This window comes from Sarcophilus harrisii, chromosome 5, assembly GCF_902635505.1.
Source record: "Sarcophilus harrisii chromosome 5, mSarHar1.11, whole genome shotgun sequence".
Lineage (NCBI taxonomy): Eukaryota > Metazoa > Chordata > Mammalia > Dasyuromorphia > Dasyuridae > Sarcophilus > Sarcophilus harrisii.
Genome location: NC_045430.1, coordinates 63399899 through 63413703, shown reverse-complemented (window position 1 = coordinate 63413703; position 13805 = coordinate 63399899). Strand labels below are relative to the sequence as shown.

The following is a 13805-nucleotide window of genomic DNA, read 5'->3' as shown; positions in this document are numbered from 1 at the left end:
CTACTGTTTCAGGTTATTTCGCTGGTTCAAAATGCTGGGGAAAGAGAAACAAAGGCATCCACTTCCATCCCTATTCTGATCCATTATTTTCCCTATGGGGGGTCACATCTTTAAAAGTTTGACTCAAAGGCAAAGTTTTACCTTGAACAGCTGTACCCCAATGCAGGCAAACATGAACTGCAGAAGCGTCGTGACAATCACAATGTTCCCTATGGTTCGGATAGCAACAAACACACACTGGACCACATGCTGCAGGAAGAAGAGAAGAGCAAATTATTTCTTTTCTTCCCCTATTAAACTGTAAATTCCTTGAGGGAAAGCAATGCATTAATTTTATATGTCATATTTTTATCTTCCCTAGTCCCTAAGCGTAATGCTTGGCATATAGTAGGAATTTAATAAATATTTGTGAGTTGAATTGAAATGGGGGAAAGATCTAGGGCCCCAGAGAAGTCTTGGAAGAGTCAATCTCCCCTCCCACCCCCTCCTCTTCAAAGTTGTGGTCAAATTTGATCTCAATTTAATCCAATAATCATAAGCAAATACTATGTCTAGGATGCTATGCTGGGTACAGAGACAAAAAAAAATGAAATAAAGCTTCTTCTCCAAGAGTTTATGTTCTATTTAGGGGGATATGTTGTTGATAAATTCAATAGTCAGGCAACAAAAATTTATTAAGTTCCTACTGTGTGCAAGGAATTATGCTAAACACTAGAGATAACAAAGAAAAGTCAAAAACAATCCCTGATCTCAATGGGCATATAGTCCAATGGGAAAGACAACAGCAAACAACTATGGAAGATTAAGATTTATTGGGGATAATCAAAAGGAGAAAAGCACTAGCATTCAAGGAGGGCTTCTTACAGAAAACAGGATTTTAGTTGAGATATGTACAAAGTAAATGCAAAGTCATTTTTTTTAAGGGGGAGAGCATTAAGGAGTGGGAGGTGGGGAAGGTCAGGAAAGGTCTCATGTAGGCGGTATCACATGAGCTAAGCTTTGAAGGATGCCAAGAGGTGGGGATGAGAATGAGAGCATTGGGGACAGCCTCTGCAAAGATGTGGAGGTAAAATGTCTTCTGTGGGGAGCAGCAAGTAGCTCCTTTGGCTGGGATGTGCAGTGTGTGAGGGGAAGTAAGAGGAAATCAGTCTGGAATCAGTACCCTGTTCTAGCCTTTATTGAGCCCCTATATACACAAGGAGCCTCTGGAAAGAGAGGCAACAGTACTTTCCATTTTCCATGGGTAGAGAACATTAGTTTTGGAGAGATGGAATAACTCTCCCAAAATTATACCATGAATCAATGTTGGAACCCCATAAAATAGAAACTTCAGTGTTGTGAAATTTGGCTACAGACGTTCTAGACCTCTCCAAATAGAGAATTTCATCTAATGGCATCTAGATCACCCAAGTTCTCAGCTACTCTATTGAGGGCCAATGGTGTACATTCTTAAATGTACTCTTTGCTAAGTTTTGTTTGGGATTTAATTTAAAACAAGTCTTTCGTTTTCAATGATATCCATTTTTATTTCTATAGTATAATGAAATTGGCAAAATACTTTCTTCACCATTGTATATTATGGTAAGCCACAGAAGTATTATAAATGTCATTTTACATTGTGAAGTGAGGTCAAGTGAATCACTCATTGATCCTAAGTCCTCTGCCTTTAAATTCACACCAATCTTACCACAGAATAAGTTCTTCCAATAATTTAAACATTTTAAGGCAATTAATCAAAAGGACAGGGTGTACATTTAGAACTGGAGGGGGCAGAAAAGAGATAGGAAGAGTTTATTTGGGAGTGGGTCTGGGGGGCTGCTATTCAGCATGCCCCAAAAGCTATCATACCTAATTCCCATTGCTCATCTGAGTGGAGAACACATAGTCCTTCCTCACCCCACCAGGAAAGGATTTTAAGTCAGCAGGACAGTTAAGCCTTGGGCTCTATTTCTCACCTTTAATCCCTTGGCCCGATTGATAGCTCTCAGGGGTCTGAGTACTCTAAGAACTCTCAAGATCTTGACAACATTGATGGCACTGGACCTGAAAGGAAAAAGCAGAGTGGAGTTGTCAATATTCCAATAACTGGAAAAAGTTAAGGGGGTTCCAGGACAGGGTCTGTCCCAGGCAAAATTGTGAAGTAAACAAAGTTAATCTGCCATGATTACTTTTCCCCTCTTTCCTTTCCCTTCCCTAACATATTTTTTGGGGCCTCCATGTCCACTCTCCCATAGTCTACCACTTCTATGTACCCCAGAAGCCCAAATACCTCCTTGTGTCAGCCCTGGGGACCTCCTCTTGGAAAGCAAAGTAGTCTGAAAAAATGTAAAGTGACTGAATAAAGAGGATTGCTACTAAGAGTAAAATTTCACCTAAAGGAACAAATTATTAACAGTAGAGTTTCAGGCACTTAAGCACACTGATTGATGAAACAGTTTTGGGCACATAGTCTTCAAAAATCAAATCTATTATGTTGATAGTAGCCTACTCTGCCTGAAGAATGACGAACCAAATGACATCTAAGGTTCCTTTAATTTCTAAGATTCTAAGGGTCTATGATTTTAGGATTTATACTTAAGGCCAAGCCTGTGTCAGTGCAGGTTTAGAATTCATTCAGATCGTGCACATCACCAGGCTTGGAATAAATGGTGGGCGAGATAAGTAGACCCCTAGGTCACTTTGTAGAGCTTTAGAGAGTCTCAAGTCTCAGTTGCTCCTTCCTTTTCATTAATGTACCAGTGGATGCTTCCCTAGAAAACCACTAGGCAAATGTTGGCTGCCTCCAAGAGTTGTTTGGAATTGTTCATCTCCCTAGAATTGTTGAATTTGAGACTTATCTCCAAAGAAATTAATTTTCTTTTTACTGTGTTTTGTTCCTTTCCTTCCAGGGTCCTGCCAAAGCCTTTTTGATGTATGAAGAATTGATCAAGAACTGAAAGCATTCATTATCCCAGGTATCATGGGGACCAGAGGAATTAACTGCAACCTCTTGGTCTCTCTTCTTTCTCTTTCCTCAAATTCCCAACTAGTTGGAATGGTGAGGATGGAAAAGTATTAAGAGGGTGGTATACCAACTAAAAGATTAGCATTAGACCAGGGTTAATAGTACTATCACTTCTATGTCCTTAAAACTGGGGCATCTTATACCTTCTTTGCTTATTGTTTTCTTCTTCCTTTGATTCTCTATTTTTAAAAATCCGACTCAGTCTGGGAGGGTGGAGTAGAAGCAGCTATCCTAGCCATAGAAAGGCTGTTCTCACAGCATATCTGGAGGTGTGGGTTTGTTAGAAATAATGAAAACCTCATGGATAGTGGGCTGTGTGTGTGCTATTTCTCTTTATTTCTTTCTACCACTCCACCTCAATACATCCCACCACTCTCTCCTTTCCCCACCCAACCATTCTGGCTTAAGTTGCTGGATACCAGTCTTAGATTCTGGTGGTAATGACAACAGACAGCACATTAGGGGTGACTGTTGTTGATTTTATTTTCTTTGTAGCCAAAGGATGATAGAAATATCTGGATTTATAGGAGAATAATATATTTTAAATGTACTTTTATTCTAAAAAAGAGAAAAAAAAGTTTCCTTGTATTATTTTACTTTTCCCCATGGTATCCCTGTGGAAGACTATCAACATTATTCCCATTTTGCAAATGAGAAAAGTCCAATAAAGAAAAGGAAGTAACTGACTCAAGCCTGCATAGTGAGTTGTAGGATTAACCTTGGTCTAACCTTAACCTAGATTTCTAGATTCCCAATTTAGGGCTCTTTTCACTAAAGTTAACGTTCTCAGTTATATTAAAACCTTTATCTTCTCCTCCAAAGGGACTTGCTGTAGAAGTACCTAGCTCTGCCCTCCTTCCCTCTCCCAGGTTGGTTTTAATTATTGAAATAGATAAGTCTAGGCACTTATTCCTTTGGTGAAAACATTCTGCTCCTTATTAAAATGGAAGCAGAATCTCTGGTAAAATTAAAGCTATTGGCTCTTATTGTTGTTTGTCCTTCAATACAAAGAGGATCATGACATCAGGGAGGTGATGCTGTGACATGCAAGTGAATTGGATTTAAGTGAGGGAGGGCTGTATAAAGTCACCAGCCTCACTTTCTCCTCTAGGGCTATCTGGGTCCAGTGACCAGATATAGATCAGGATGACTGGAGATGGCCCTAGATGTGGTGGGAGACTTTGGCCTTTTTAAGCTCAAGTCTTTAATAAGTCACCTGTGAATGCTCTGTTCAAAGGAATGTAAATTTTGATCAGTGAAACCTCTAAGACACCTTGGGATTTACAGGCTGGGATCTTGCTTTAAACCCAAATCACTCTGGCTGTCATTAATTGACCAATAGACTAAGCCCCACCTGGTCACTGGACCCTGATTGACTCAGAGTGAATGTATCAGCTCTTAACATCTCAGAGGAAACTAATTTATGAGATGCTGAAAGCAGTTCTCTACAGGAAAGAATTAAATGGTAGGTATATTTAAGGAAAGGTGGAAAGATAGGCTACAAGGCCCTGGGATAGAGGACTAAGTGGAATATTGCCGAGGCAGGCCCAGATCATTGAAAATAGGGGTATTACATGGGGCGGGACTGGCTACTTTGATAAGGTGAAGTTTAAGAAGAAAGAATAAAGGGAATTTGAAGGAATTGAAAACAAAGTTTGCCTTCCAACTTTGCCCAAGAAGGACTAATCTTCTCTAGCTTATTTCCAGACCTTTAAACAGCTCTTTGATATGGCAAACCTTTTTTGAATCCTAGGGACTGGCAAGGTCAAAAGGTTATAATTAAAGCAAAAAACCCTTGGACTTTGGAGTGGCCTTCCTGTGCCTTCTTTCTGTTAGCCACTCCTCTTTCTCTCTCTCTCTTGGGCTGAGGGACCCCCTACTCACTGGATACCGAAGGAGATCAGGGACACGCTGACCACGAGGAGGTCCAAGATGTTGAAGTAGTTCCTGCAGAAAGAGCCCTTGTGGAGGAAAGCCCCATAGGCGGTCATCTGCAGGGGATTCAGAGAGAGACATGAGTGTACTCCGACACTGGATGAATCTCAAAGATCCTCCATCCCTCCCCCCAGATCATATTGGGCATGCTCCTGGGCTAGGCAGAGCTCTTTCTAAAAAGCAATCAGGTGACATAGAGAATCCCAAAACTGGGCAGGATATAAAAAAGGAAAGGAAATACTAGGAAAGGTGTTTTGGCCATTAGTTTTCACAACTCCCAGAGGATACCCCTGCTCCAGAATCTATATTGGCTTCCCATAACGCCTTTGAGATGGTATCTCATTCCTTCTTTCAAAGCTCTCCATTATTTGGTCCTATCTTAATAATGTAATCTCATTTCCTACTACTTCTCATTCTGTCCTCTCTACCCTATTCCTTGAATACGTCACACTCAGTTCTGCTGTTATTCTCAACCTTTCCCTAAATACAGTGCCTCCCTCCTACAATATAATATTTCCCCCTTTTTTCCATCTCTTTAATCCTCTGAATTTTTCAAGGTGCAGCTCAAATTTATTATTTTTCATAAAATAGCTCTCATTGAACTTCCATTGGTCTTTTCTTGGCCTGTAATGCTATTTATATTTGAATCATATGTTTTGTATTTAACTATGTCTTGTTTCTTAATTATTTCATGTATCTAAGGTTTTCCTCTCCAACTAAATTATAAGCTTTTTGAGGGCAGCCATTGAAGCTTATGTTTTTTCAGTTCCACACAGAAAGATCTATTTAATTCAATTCAACCTATTCCATCTCTTTACTGTTTCAGTTTTCTAGATGTTTAAAGTGAAAACAGATTCTACAGGGTGTGAACCTTGGTCAACTGGTACTTCCTTCTTGAAACTTGAACATCATCTTTAACTTCCACTTAATCCTCGATTTTTTCCTTTCACACTTTTTATCATCTTCTTGTACTCACAGAAAACCGGATCCCCTAGAAGATACTTCCCCTTCATTTGTACCCTTAGAAATAATAAGCCAGGACAAGTAGGCATACTATGGATGTACTGTCCCATTTTCTACTTTCTAGGTATGCCAATTATCTCTCACTTTTGAGATTTACTCCATCTAGATAAATCAACACCCTTTTCCATATTTTTGCTTTAGTCATCTACTATCCTCCAGTTCTTTTATTTACTTTTCTTTTTCTTTCTTTCTTTCTTTCTTTCTTTCTTTCTTTCTTTCTTTCTTTCTTTCTTTCTTTCTTTCTTTCTTTTTTTCTCTTTCTTTCTTTTTCCCTTCCTTCCTTCTTTCCTTCCTTCCTTCCTTCCTTCCTTCCTTCCTTCCTTCCTTCCTTCTTTCCTCATTCCCTCCTTCCCTTCCTCCCTCCCTCTCTCTCTCTGTCTTCCTTCCTTCCTTTCTCCTTCCCTCCTTCCCTTCCTTCTTCCCTCTCTCTCTCTCTCTTTCTTTCTTTCTTCCTTTATTTTTCTTCCTTGCTTCTTTCTTCTTCTTCTTCTTCTTCTTCTTCTTCTTCTTCTTCTTCTTCTTCTTCTTCTTCTTCTTCTTCTTCTTCTTCTTCTTCTTCTTCTTCTTCTTCTTCTTCTTCTTCTTCTTCTTCTTCTTCTTCTTCTTCTTCTTCTTCTTCTTCTTCTTCTTCTTCTTCTTCTTCTTCTTCTTCTTCTTCTTCTTCTTCTTTCTTCTTCTTCTCCCTATAGTTGATCAGCTAAACTATATATCTCATAATTTTGATTCGCTTGCCTTCTTGAATTATCCCTATAGTCTGCCTTCTTTATTCCTAATCAAAGCCTTTAATTGTTACAAGAGGAAATCACACAAATTTATGTTAGGAATATCTGTTGCGTAATGATTCTCTTATATTTTCCTGATTAGCACACTCCTCACTTCTCAATCTCCCTAGTCCTCAGTGCTCCCCCACTCTGAAATCAATGAGGAAATAATTTTCTATTTTATTAAGAAAACCAGGGTCATTAGTTCCCTCTTCTTCTCTGCTCTACAGCATAGCCTTTAAAGAGGCCCCAAATTCTCTCATTTGTTCCAATCTTTGACAAAGAAGTGATCTTTATCCTTGCCAACATTAACCATATCTTGGTCTTGTTGCCTCTCATCTTCTCTAGAAGTTTGCCTCCCTAATCCCCTTCCTCCTTCTCTCCCTCTCTCCCTTCCTTCCTTCCATTTTTTATCATTATCAGTCTCATTGAAACATCGGATTTCTGCTGCTTATAAACACGATAAAGCTCTCCCCATGAATATAAAAACCAATTCCTCTGCCCCAAACTCTCAAAACATGTTTACTTCACTCTGCCATCCTCTTGAATTATCATCCTACATTTTTCTTTCTTTCATTTCTGAATTTCCAAAAAAGAATTGCCTGTGTTCATTTCCTTCCTTTCCTCACCCAACTTTTGCAATCGAGTTTCTGACTCCATCACTTACTGAAATGGCTCCCTACCCAAGACTTAATAACTACTAAACCTGATAGCTTTTCCCCAGTCTTTATCCTGTTTGACACTTGTTGATGTCTCCCATCTCAGGGATATTCTCTTCTTCAAAGATTTCTGGGTGATATTACTTTTCTCTGATTTTTTACCTATTTGTGTGACAATTTCTTGTCTCTTTTGATGGGTCTTCTTATCTCCCACCTACAAAATATGAGTAATTCCTAAAGTTCTGTCCTTAAGCACTCTTAGTTTTTCCCTCTCTAATACTTTCTTGATCTCACCAACTCCTATGAATTCAATTTATTATCTCTAGATAAATGCACTGCCAAATCTATATGTCTAACCCTAGTATCTCTCATGAATTTCAGTCCTGCCAACTGACTGTGGCTTTCCATCTGGATGTCCTATTGGCATTTCCAACTCAACATGTGCAAAACAGAACTAATTATCTTTCTTTTGTTCTAAAATTGCATTCTTTTAAAAATTTTTCTTTTTCTTTCTTTCTTTTTTTCCCCTAAGGACACGATCATCATTCCAATCACACAAGCTCACAACCTTAGAGGTATCTGACTCCTGACTCTCACCTTGACAACCAATTATTTTTTGTCTCATCATAAAAGCTTTCGCATTGATCTTTTTTTCTCTATACACATGATCTCGTTTAAGCCTTCCCTGCCCCACTTCTCCTTCACTTGTGTTCCAATAAGTTCCTAATTGATCTTCACTGTTCCAGTCCTTACCCTTTCTAATCCAATGTCTAGAGAACTGCTAAATTAATCTTCCCAAGATAGTCTGATATAACTCCCTATTGCCTCTAGGATAACATTAGACTTTTCAGTGTCATTTTAAATCTCTAGAACTTATCTACATCCTGTTTTTTCTAGAATGATTTACCATTCCTTTCCCATTTCCTATTCACACACTTCACATTTCTGCTAAATCACCCTAATAGCCATATTCCATACTCAACATTCCATCTCCTATCTTTGTGCCTTCCTACAGAGTGTCTCCATGCATAGAGTATACTCCTTCTTTGTCTTGTCCAGTTGGAGAAACCTCAGTTCCAAGACCAAGTTTGGGATTTCTTCCCTCACTCCATCCTCTTCCTCTAGAATCAACAGTGCTGTCTCCCTTCTCAAATCACTCTGCATTTCTATCTATCTTTATAGATAGATAGATATCTATCTATATCTATATAAAAGTAGTATCTCCTCCATAGAATGTAAGTTCCTTATACAATTTCTTTTTCTACTCCTAGCACCTACAAGTGTCTTATACATAGTGCTTAATATGATCGTTAAATTTGTTGAATGTGTGTTCCTAATTTTTAACGTGTGTAAGCTACACCCCCCCAACTAAAAAGTATCATCTCTTTGACAACAGGAGCTATGTAGTAGGTTTCTCAGGTGTATTACCCAACAGTAACTACCTATAATTCTATGTTTCTAGTAGGTGCTCAAAAATATTTTGTAAAATTAAATTGAAGCATGGACCAGTTTAAGAGTGGGATAGAAGTAGTATGGCTTTGGGGGTGGGGGGAAAGCTATGGCCTAGTCCTCAAGTTGTGGATACAGAACGGGAAGTTGGCCACCTGACCAACTGGAGTCTGGCTTTTCTTTGTAGAATCAGGGCATGCATAGGACAGGGTGTTTTCAGAGTAATTCAAAAGCAAACACAGGGGGAGCTGGCAAAAATAGCTCTTGCAACCTAATTCTTTCCATTTGTCTCTTGCAATAGGGGGTCACAGGGGATTCAGGCACCTGTGCTCTGAAACAGTTTGGGGAAGTAGGTGGATTACATAAAAGGATGTGAGGGAATAGCTTGGGAGTGTTCCATTAGCCCCACCATCTGGAGTGTATGACTACCCCCTTCCCAACTCCCTCAGCCTCTGAAATGCTGAGGATATCTGGGACTGGACCTAAGTTTTGATAACATATATTGAAAAAGGAGCTCCCTTCTTTCCAAGTCAAACTCCCTATACTGATCATTTTTACTTTCAGTATCGAGGAAAAGAGCTGGATCACTTCTGTTACCTAACTCTTCAGGCTTGTATCTTGCATGGAAAATCCTGAGACTTGGCAGTTTTCTCCTTCTTCTATTAGGGAAGATGGTATTACTCAAGATAAGAGGAAATATAAGATTCAAGCCCTCTTTGCTGGTTTGTGTTCTTGTACATAGGTGAACCCCAAAGAGAGATTATACCAGGGTTATTTCAGGCATTGTGTGTGTGTGTGTGTGTGTGTGTGTGTGTGTGTGTGTGTGTGTAGGTGGAAAGGTGTCTCTGTGAGAAGCAGATAGGAAGCCTAAGGAAAAATTACATTGGAAGGGCAATTTAGGACTGCTTTTAATCAGGCCATTTAGCAAAACTGGGGTATAAGAACATTAGTCAAAGATGTTTGTTCTTAACCCAACTCCTTGCTACACACCAACCACTTAGGTTGCTATTTCCTGGAAACTTCTATAAAGAACAGTTTGAGAAGAGACCAAGGTAGCAGGATGTATAATCATAGACCTTTAGAGTAAGGAGGGACCTTAGAGGTCATCTGGTATGTAGGTCCCTTCTTGCAGCATCCCTGAAGGATGGCCATCCAACCTTTTTGTAAATATTTCCAGTGATAGGGTCGTCCCTTGAGGCAGTCCATTCCTTTGTTGGCCAGCTGTAGTTCTTGGAAAGTTATTTATGTTAATTTAAAATCTTCCCAACTTCTACCTTCAGTCCTCTATGGCTAAGCAGAATAAATCTACTCCTACTTCCACATGGCAACCCTTTAAATACTCAATACACAGCTATCATGACCCCATTAAGTTTTCTTTTCTTTAAGCTAAACATTCTCAATTCTATCACCTAATTTTCAAATGACATGTTGGATCCTTTTTTGAACTGCTGCTATTAATTGTTTCTTGTCATGAAGAAAGAATCTGACTTACTGGCTGAGCAAACACCCCTCAAAGTGGGGAGAAAAGTATAAACTCCAGACTAGGATTTTGAATTTATACTTAGGAGCACACTGAGTGTAGGATGGAAGAGGAGGGACAGGGGATAGGAGGGAAGAAAAAGGATCTTGCCATCACAGAGCTTGTAAAGAGATCCTTTACTATTTTCAGCTTGTATGGCAACATTGAACAAAAATCAGCACCATTGAAATCAATGTGGGAAGCTCTGTAGAGGGGGGTGGTGGACAGAGAGTATCATACTCAGGGCCCTCTCTTGAAGGGGGCCTCCTTCCTCATCCCTGCCTTTGAAGACTTTTGTAGGATCAGTGATGCTTTTTACATCTAAGGTCTAACAAGCAACAGCCATCTTTGGCAAAAGGGCTCTACAACAGTTCGTTCTAATACCAAGTTGAATGCAATCTCACATGTTGTGCCTTATGGCATAGCACATAATCTGGTAGGAGAAACATCAGGTTTCACTCTGCATAAGGAAGATGGAGTGGTAGAAATAAATTGGGACCATGGAAACACTGAATGGAATGTCATTTGTTGTGCTGGTTCCAGGGACAGAGTTTGAGGGTATGAACAATCTTTGTAGGTTAAGAATAGTAGATAACTGACTGTAAAATGTGGACCCAACTATTTTCCCACCCTCAGTACATATCCTAGCTCATACTTGGTTCCAAGGATTGGGTTGGGATTTACATTGGTAAATGTACCAATGAGTTGTTGCCTTTTGCATATCAACTCCATACCTGAACCTATTTCCTATCAGACCCAGGGATGGAAAGATCTGTTTAGAGGTGGACAATCAGGAAAACTCATTCAGAAATAAGACTAAATCTGAAGTGGATATCCCCATGCCTTTCATTAGATTATGATGCTTTGTCTTTGTATTAACTTCCCTGGACTCTTTATATTTAGCTCAATTTTTTGTACAAAGTAGGCATTTAATAAATGGTTACCAAATAAATACATATATACATTTAATATTAGTAAATTTCATGCTCTTATTCAGAAGGGCCAAATTATAGGAATTTTACCCCCAGTTTTCAAAATATCTTTTATTCTAGGGATAAGGTTTCTTTAGATAAAGCTCACTGAAGTTAGTTTTGAGGATATCATGATTCACAGGAACTCTGAAAGCCACTGGTTTCAACAACTGCTTTGTTGATGTATTTAGTGGTAAGTTGAAATCAGTGATTTCAGTGAAATCAGTGTCTGGAAAATAAAGTTTTAGGAAGATCTAGCCCCCGTGCCAGGGACATTCAGCTTTGTGTTTATGTAATGTCAAGCCTATGGTTCACATTTCTGAGTCCCTTTGCTGACAATTATGTCCTTGGCTCTTGTATTTACTCTTTAACTACAAATTTAAAAGAAACTTTTTTTTTCAGTATTGAGCTACAAAGAACTCAATAAAGCTGTGTACACACTTTGGGAGCCCCAAGATTTAGGACTGATTCACTTCCGTTTCATAGGACTAGAGACATAATTATACTTTTCACACCTTCAGGGTAGCCTTGAAGATAGGCCTTGGGATCTAGACTTAACATGTGTAAAAAGGAATTAGAGAAGAGAACAACTTATGTATTTTTTTTTCTTTCCTGACACTTGTTCTCTACCCTTAATAGCCATAAACACCACAAACTATGCTCAGGCAACCCATGAAGCTGAGGCAGCCTTGAGGAGGAGGGGTCTTCACATTTGGTAGCTTTCTACTTTGATTATTAACTGATAATTAAATTCTAAGGAGTGACCTCTAAATTCAACACCCTTGAAAAAAGCCTTCTATGCTCCACTTTAGTGATGACCCTGGACCAAAGGAAAAGTGAATCCTCCCCTCAGAAGCCAGGAAGTGGAATGAAGGCAGTATTGAATTATATATATTTGGTGATCCAAAACATGCAAGTAAATGGTATTTAAGGAGGGCTATGCAAGGTCACCTGCCTCATTTTCTTTTCTTGAGCCATCTGGGTTCAGTAACAGATATAGATTAAGATGACTAGAGATGGCCCTTGATAAAATAGGAGACTCCGGTTGGGAGTTGGAATATAGCAGTGAGTGTGTTTGGGGAAGGGGGGTGGGTAAGAAGTGAACTTCAGGTTGTCCAGTGTTAATTCCACTGAAATTATTACATGATAAATTTTTCTGCTGGGTTTTCCATGCCAAATGCTCCCTGACTATATATCAAACATTTTCAGGGGGGGAGGTAACAAAGGAGGGAGATTGATTTGGGTCTTGGCTTAGAACAATGTACCCATCACAAAAGTGATTGCCACTATAGGCTCCTTTCAATCACAGGGTTAAGGGAGAGTGAAAGAGAGAAGGAAAGAAACAGAAGAAAGAAAGAGAAACAGAGAATCTTTCATGCTTGTATACATATACATACACACACATTCACACACAAACCCACAAGGGTGTCCAGGAGAATTGGAGAAAAAGAGAAAGACAGTGAGAGAAACAGAGGATGTATTATTTGCTCATGTTGCATTACCTTAAGGATAATTTCTAAGGTAAAGATACTAGTGAAGACATAGTCTGCATTGCCTAGGATCTGAAAAATAAGCACAATTGGGTTAGTGGCTCTAATAGAGAACCAGACAGCCCCAGGGGCTTATGGGTTAGCAACAGACAGTGGCAGAGAGAGCTGATGCTGGTGGTGGGAGGGAGCATCGAAGAGAGCAGGAGAGCAAGTGATGGAGGCTTTACCTTCAGAGCAATTTCAATGGTGAAAATGGTAGTAAAAACTATATCAAAATGAAACAGAATCTGCAAAACAAAAAGGGACAGGGTTGGAGGGAGGGGGAAGAAGGAGGTCAAAAGGGAAGGGAGATAGGTCATTGGATATCCACCAGAACAGGGAATTGCAATTCAAAAATTGGGAAAGCATGTCACATAAAGCTTTATACATGGAGAAGGCAGAGCTGGGCTGGAACCAGGTCAGGACACAGGTAGCATTATATAATTTTTTTTCTGATGCCTTTAAGGCAGGGCTCAACTTCAGAGATTTTCCAAAGCAGTCTCCACTGAGAGCTGAGAGGAGGGTTTCCAGGGCAGGGTGCAAGGGCAGATATGCCTGCTCTTTTTAATCTAATATGCTCATCAAACCAAATCAGCCCAGCCCTGAAGCTTCTCATTGAGATCTGTGTCAAAGGGGCAAGCGAGTTAGAGATTTTTGCAGACGACACTAGATACTCAGTTCAGATTGGGTCTGCTCTTCTGATGGAAATTCACACAGAGGATACTTGCTGCTGTGTTTGCCATGATATGCCCTCCCTATCTGCAGAAGCTCATACAGTCTGGGATAGGGATAAGCTGTACAGTATCACAATTCTGTTCACTTTTGAGTGATGGGTAAAACTCAAAGTTCAGAGTTCCTTCCATCTCCCATTCCCATATTTCCCCTCTAATTTCTTCTCTGAGATGGTTCTCTGGAGATAGCACCAGGAAATATTTCTTTAACATGGGGTTGGGTA

The 13805-nt window shown here is 39.6% G+C and overlaps 1 protein-coding gene across 2 annotated transcripts in view; it reads right to left on the bottom strand.

Moving 5' to 3' along the window:
- LOC100926503 (voltage-dependent L-type calcium channel subunit alpha-1C) overlaps window positions 1-13805 on the bottom strand; it is a 342775-nt gene that overhangs the window by 110681 nt on the left and 218289 nt on the right. For both annotated transcript variants that reach the window (XM_031937793.1, XM_031937792.1), the window contains exons 19-22: window positions 13039-13098; window positions 4889-4995; window positions 1956-2043; window positions 142-249 (exon numbers count right to left, since the gene is read on the bottom strand). In XM_031937793.1, coding sequence (XP_031793653.1) covers window positions 142-249; window positions 1956-2043; window positions 4889-4995; window positions 13039-13098 — 363 coding nt within the window. The remainder of the gene's footprint in view (window positions 1-141; window positions 250-1955; window positions 2044-4888; window positions 4996-13038; window positions 13099-13805) is intronic.